The 6608-nt window shown below is 37.2% G+C and overlaps 1 protein-coding gene across 1 annotated transcript; it reads left to right on the top strand.

The window, feature by feature from the left end:
- Positions 1-336: 336 nt before the first annotated feature.
- LOC104959945 (polypeptide N-acetylgalactosaminyltransferase 10-like) lies at positions 337-3695 on the top strand (the record flags this gene model as incomplete). The annotated part of the gene is made up of 2 exons (XM_010787851.1): positions 337-520; positions 3490-3695. Coding segments are annotated over 2 exons (326 nt in total), but the record flags the coding sequence as incomplete, so codon positions are not given.
- Between the last annotated feature and the right edge of the window lie 2913 nt (positions 3696-6608).

Here is a 6608-nt window from a genome sequence, read left to right as displayed (position 1 = left end):
GAGATTCTGATATTGTTTGTAAGACCAAGTATGAGTTGTGAGCTAGACGGCCTCTCATAGTTTTCCTTCAATCTCTATATTCACAATAAAGTTGAAAGAGCATATATCAATCAAGGCCTTATGCTGGACACAAGGTCAAGAAAATGCCATATTTTGTGTAGTGATAATGACTACTATGTGGCCAAATCCCTTGACCATGATATTTTCATAAAGCCCCTGGCTGCTTTTCTTCAGAAATTTCCTTTTATTAAAAAACAACAAACAATAATTGTTTAACCAGACTACTAACTCAACTCCATGCCCTGCACATTAGCTGAACAAACTGTGTTTTTTTAGACCGAATCGCCCAGAACAGGAAGATCATCGTGTGTCCGATGATCGATGTGATCGACCATGACAACTTCGGCTATGACACACAGGCAGGGGATGCCATGCGAGGGGCGTTTGACTGGGAAATGTACTATAAACGGATACCCATCCCTCCGGAGCTGCAAGGGGACGACCCCAGTGAACCGTTCGAGTGAGTAACAAGAGTGTGTTTTGTCTATCAGTTATAGGATAATTCATTTTATTGTCCACCTAAAGGTTATACTTGAGGATCCCTTCTTTTTCTGGTTTCTGCTGTTGTTATCTTTTTCACGCCAGGATAATTTTTTCTTGAGTTAACACACTGTACTCTTTGTCATAGCGTTGAGTCATTTAATGCATGTTACATCTGTAGCACTTAATAGGTGTGCTGTACAGAAGAAGTTGTCAACTAATACACCCCTACCTCCCTTACCTTGATGTCACAGATGTGTGTAGTTGGTGCGGACAGGCTGAAAGCCATTGTTTGATTACTTTTTACCTTTTATCTGAGAACCCAGCAGGGGGGGTAATCCATTATGCTCTAACCAACACTCAGTTCAGTGGAAGTCAAACACCCCGTGAGCAACCACTTCACTCCTGCACTGCAGTGCTCTTCTTACTGTAGACACTGTGTCAACACATGAATTAAACATTTAGCTTAGTGATGCTCCTACTTACAGCCACAGCATGTTCCATGTGGAGCAACTACAAACAGGTGGCAAATGCCCATTTGTGATTATTTTTTTGTTGCTTTATTACTATGTAACATTTGCATTGTGTGTACTTGGTTATTGGTAACAGCAAATCACTTTTATTTATTAACAGATAATGAAATGTCCAAATATGGCCTTAACCCCCTTGTTGCCCTTGTGTAGTGTTGCAGTGGGGGAAGGGTAGATCGAAGAAATGCATTGTTTGTGTCCTTTGGAAAACAATATACCTACATTTAAAGAGTGAAATTTGATTTACTTCAGGGATATTCGACAATAAAATCATTCTGAGGGTAATTAGGGCTACACAGTGTGTTGCTTTTGTCAATGCAATGTGAGCTTTTCTAATTAACACAACCCAAAACGTTTCTAAAGCTGTTAGCTTCATTTACTCTGCTTCACGATGTCTCAGCGGTAGTTAAGTCCATTCCCCTGCAATGTTTCAAACTGATCCTTTGTGCTTAAATGTATTCCAATTTCGATTTAGACCAATTTGTAATGCAATGGGTTGTTATTTCAGGCAAAGTCAATAACTTCTGTGTTATTTGACTGCAGCTGCCACGCAGTCTGTAATTCAGCCAGTGAGAATCCAGCACTTTAAAACAGGCATGATCAAATCAAATGTTTCTTTTTATCATATTAATGTTTTACTCACTCAAACCCCTTTTTTTAGGCTTCACGTTTTTTGACCAGCATAACATATATTGGAAAATTGTAGCTGCTGTTTCTAATCAAGACCAAACCCTGTAAATCCCTATCTGTAAATATGCTGATATTGAATATACAATATTAGTGTGCGTGTGACAGGGATATGTTGTAGAAATAAAACTGAAAAAATGCCAGAGGGAAGTACAGAGGTGTTTGTAATCCCTGTTGGATTCATTTAATCCTCTTCACCCTTGGAGAAGGAAAACTGCATATACCTGGCTATTATCACCACGGGAGCAGTGTCTGTGCTCAGTGCTCATGAGGCATGGGAAGAACCCAGATTTGTTTATCTTCGTTTTTGCATCCATACGATATACTGTATGCATAGAAACAAATTATTACAATTGCCTGACAGTAATGTTTCTACAACAAAAAACATACATGTACTTGATAGAAACCTATTAATAATGTATAACTGACATTGTCTTTCATCGTAGATTTATAGAAAATTCAGAGGTTTGGAACCAACTAAAACCACAACTTGCAGATTTATGATTGTTTCTTGTGGAACTATAACTGGAAGTATAGGTGGTTTCCTTACAAGAAATAAGAGTACATCTGTGTGTGTGCAGCTACAGCACACCTGAGGCAGAATAAATGGAGCAGCAGGTGCAATGAAGTACAGCAGCGATACAACAGCTAACAAGCCGTGCACTCAGCGGCACGGAGCTTGTCAGACAGAAGCCACAGCTCTCTATAGTGGGTTAATTGGTTCTGCTTTGTTCAGTGCATCTTCATTATCTGGTTAGAAATTGGGCCACCATAAATACATGAACTCTGACTTGCTTTCAACGTCTCGTGTGTGTGTTGTATTCTGCAGGAGACTTGGCTTTACAACAGCTACAATGGATTCTAACATAGTCACAGCAAAGAGAATACATACCGGTACATGCATAAAAAACACTCATGAAGCACAATACAATATTCTACCTAAGATTAATTCATTGTGAAGCATATAAAACCATGTAAGCAAAATTGGGAACATATTGCAATGAAAATCTGAGAAAATGATATTCAGGAGGAACTATTTGGAGCAACACTAACGGACACAATCGTTTGGTTTGTCGGGAGCTTTTAGGTTTATCAATATGAACAGTAATATTTTGAAACAGAAATAATTTTCTTGACTTTTTGTTTTCACTTATTGTCAAGATACGGAAGAGGATTAGGGCCACATTAAAAGAAATGTTGGGAGGATTTGAAACAAAAATGTTTTTTTTATGTTCTGAGGAAAATTAAAGAATTCTGAGATCAAAGTCAGAATTCTGACTTTTTTCTCAGAACAAAAAAAAACGTTTTTTTTTTTCAAATCCTCCCAAAAAAAAAAATCATGTGGCCCTAATCCTCTTCTGTATCAAGACCATTCTTTTCAGTGATAGGAAATCACAATAGGTAACATTAGACTATACAATCATTGAGACATTGAGCACCTATCGTCATTTTTTCTTTTTCACAGCTTTTTCAGTTGTGATAACACAAAGGACGTTTTTAAGGTTGATTTTGGATTGTCTTCTTGTTTTGTTTGATCCATCTTTGTTCCTTTGACTCTGATAAAGGGCTGAGATTCAAAGTAGTCTTGCAGTAGATTGTGAGGAAATCTTACATTTATAAATGTATATGGCAAGTGAAAAGTGGAAGGTAATGTTGCCGCTCTGCAGATCAGTAGAGCAGTAATGTAAATGCTTTAGATGCCTTTTACAAATCTGTTGTGATTTTCCTGCAGGTCACCAGTGATGGCAGGTGGACTGTTTTCTGTGGACAGGAAGTGGTTCTGGGAGCTGGGAGGATACGACACTGGTCTGGAGATCTGGGGAGGAGAACAGTACGAGATCTCCTTCAAGGTAAACACGTTATCAAATCGATAGGCTACACACCACATACTTATTTGATTTACAAATGAATGTTTTCTACAAATACAACATCTTTCTACCTGTTTGTTTAGCTCTCTGTAATTTCATCAGGGTCATACACTTAATTATAATAAAATATTTCTCCTTAGAAAGTTTCTCGAACCAATAACATCATGCTCCTTTCTTTTGGTTTCTGTCACATCTATAACTGCAACGATACTCATAGTGTGCAGACCATTACAAAGGCCGTCTCCTTGAGTGTAAAATATTTTGTGTATATCCGCCGAGTGTTTGAGATCCACTCAACTATTTAATGGGTTCTTTGTTGACGAATAAACTGGATCAAAAACATCACCTTGGCAGAGGTAATGAAAGCTTCATGTTTCTCTTCGCTCGGGCCGTTTGTTGTACTTGCAAAACAAGGACACTCTTTGTTTTGTTTTTGAGGGTCTATTTCTAATGTTCTACTATAAATGTATTTGCTCATCCCTCTGGTCACTTTTTCTTTGACATTTTAAGTAGCTCGTAAAACATGACAAAATCAATGACACAGCTGAAAGAAGACTAAAATATGATGACTGATTCAAATACACTGAAGGTCCCTTATTTGTCCCTGACAAAATAAAATGAAACTTTTTTGTAGACACATTCATTATATTAAGAGCATGCATTGTTGCATAGCTGAGGTCTTACAATTTACTTTTTGGGGTCTCATTACAGAAGAATGTTTCCAAATGTACACCAAAAACACACTCTTATTTTATACTTGTATTATGTTTAGCAAAATAATGAATTTATAATGGGTTGGCTGTTTCCTACTGGTTTTATTAACCATGACCACAATTTTTCCCTGACCTATACCAATTCGTTTTTGTGCCTAAGCCTAACCAAAATGTAGCCATAGCTGCGGTGGATCACATCATTAATATATGTTTTGAAGCTTTTTATCTTGTAAAAAGTAATTACTGAGATAATATTCCATACCAAGGTTATTACTTTTGGCCATGATTATCACGTTATACAATTTTGCTATCAGCACATGTCTAGCTGTGCCTCTTAACCCTACTTACTGCCCACAGATATTCAATTTGGTGTCCTTTTTTATTAAGATCCCCATTAGATGATACAGAGCAGACACCCAGTCTCCTGAGGTGAAGAGATTAACAGGCTTTCATAATAATCCTTACAACCAAACTCCTGCTCCCACGGACAGCCTGCCTCTGCTGGCATATGAAACACAATCGCCTCATTGGTTCAGCTAATCTAAAGCTCCATCCTGGTCACACTGCTATGGGAACATCAAGCCTTTCCAGCTCACACAGTGAATTCATGTCAGAAATGCAGGCACACAGAGCCCAGTGGCAATATGACCTCACATGCCGAGCGAGGCATACAACTGATGGTGGATTTTCTATATCGTCATGACAGATAGGAGTTTCAGTTCTGTCCATCATCAGACACAGAGCTGCTCCGGGGGCAGAAATAATTAAACCTCTATGGATGGAGCTAAAAAAAGAGTAAAAGTAAGCTACTGTTGGAAGAAGAAAACTTTTCTTACAGCATACAAGAACAAATGACATGATTTTTATTTTTGTATTCGTTTCTGTAGCATTCAAAGGTTTGGATAGATAGTAGGCTACTTAGATCAACCTTACAGTATTAGCCACTGATATGCTTGAAAAAAGATTGTTGCTACCATGAAAATGCACTGGTTTTCCAATCCTTGTTTCTATTAATACACTTTCAAACAGTCCAAATGGGAAAAAAACGAAGTTAATGGACTATTTTACATTCTGTTATTATCAAGTTAGAATGAAACCAAGCCAACACACAAATCAACAATTAAACCTACATTACACTCCTGTTTCTTCCTGACTTTGGTTAAGTCCTTATTATTCAAGTAGCTGAAGCAACCATATTACCAGAGCCATTGAAAACATTACACTGTATGTGCTTGTGTTTTATTTATTCAAAAAACATCAATAGACACAGCTCAAGTTGCATTTTAAGTCAATGATGGATTTTTGTGTTGCAGCAATATGTTTTATTCATGCAGTCGAAATGAATTCTGTTGTTCTGTAGTTTCTCTCTATAGGGTGAGCTCCACTTGAGTGATCTGAGTTCATAGACGTTCTGGTTGTGGTGCCAAAAGTTAGAAACATTTCAAATGATAGGGAAGCAAGGAGTTTTTAAACAAGGCTTCATAAAAAGGCCACAATAGCCTATTCCTGCTGGACTCTACACTCTAAAAACGAATTCAGGCGACCTTTCACCTCCACTTAATTAAATGCATGGTTGCAAGATAAAAATGTGAGTTAATTGATTTAGATAAACATTTTAAGTTGCAAACATTGATTTATAAGTTGTGTTGATTTATAAGTTGTGTTGGTAATTACATCAACTTAATATTGTGTGTAATTTGAACTCTGATTTCTGCGTTAATTGACTTAAAACAAAATTCAAGTTGTAGTAAGTAATGCAATTGGCTTGATAACTTAATTGTTCTACACCTTGAGTTAAGGATTTCAAGTCCACTCCCACTTAACATGCCTGGACAAGTTCCGACAGTTAAGACAGATAGAAATACTACAATGGACATTTTAAGGTGAGTGTCATCTTTTGTCATTCAAATACAGTAGATAGCCTTGCAGTTGCACTGTATAGGCAAATTGCTGTTTGACCAAAATCTTGAACTGTGAATAGTTCTGTGAGAGGGTACAAAGTAGTAGAGGCTACTGTGAGAGTAAAAATACTTTGGTTACTATTGTGATATAACTTTTTATTAAAAAATGAATCTCGGTGAAGTAGATCAAGGACATGCTTCTTGAGGTACAGTAGGATCGTTATTTAGAGTTGTCATTGAAATGCATGTTGTTGGCAGTCACCCATTCAGAATATATTAATTTAGGTAATTTCTCTTTTTTTCCTTTTTCAAAAATAGCACAATACAATTGAAGTACGCAGAGAACTATAGCCATCCGCTGCCTTGTCG

Source organism: Notothenia coriiceps, unplaced genomic scaffold (assembly GCF_000735185.1).
Source record: "Notothenia coriiceps isolate Sejong01 unplaced genomic scaffold, NC01 NC01_scaffold00031442, whole genome shotgun sequence".
Taxonomy (NCBI): Eukaryota; Metazoa; Chordata; class Actinopteri; order Perciformes; family Nototheniidae; genus Notothenia; species Notothenia coriiceps.
This window is presented reverse-complemented; position numbering and strand designations above follow the sequence as displayed.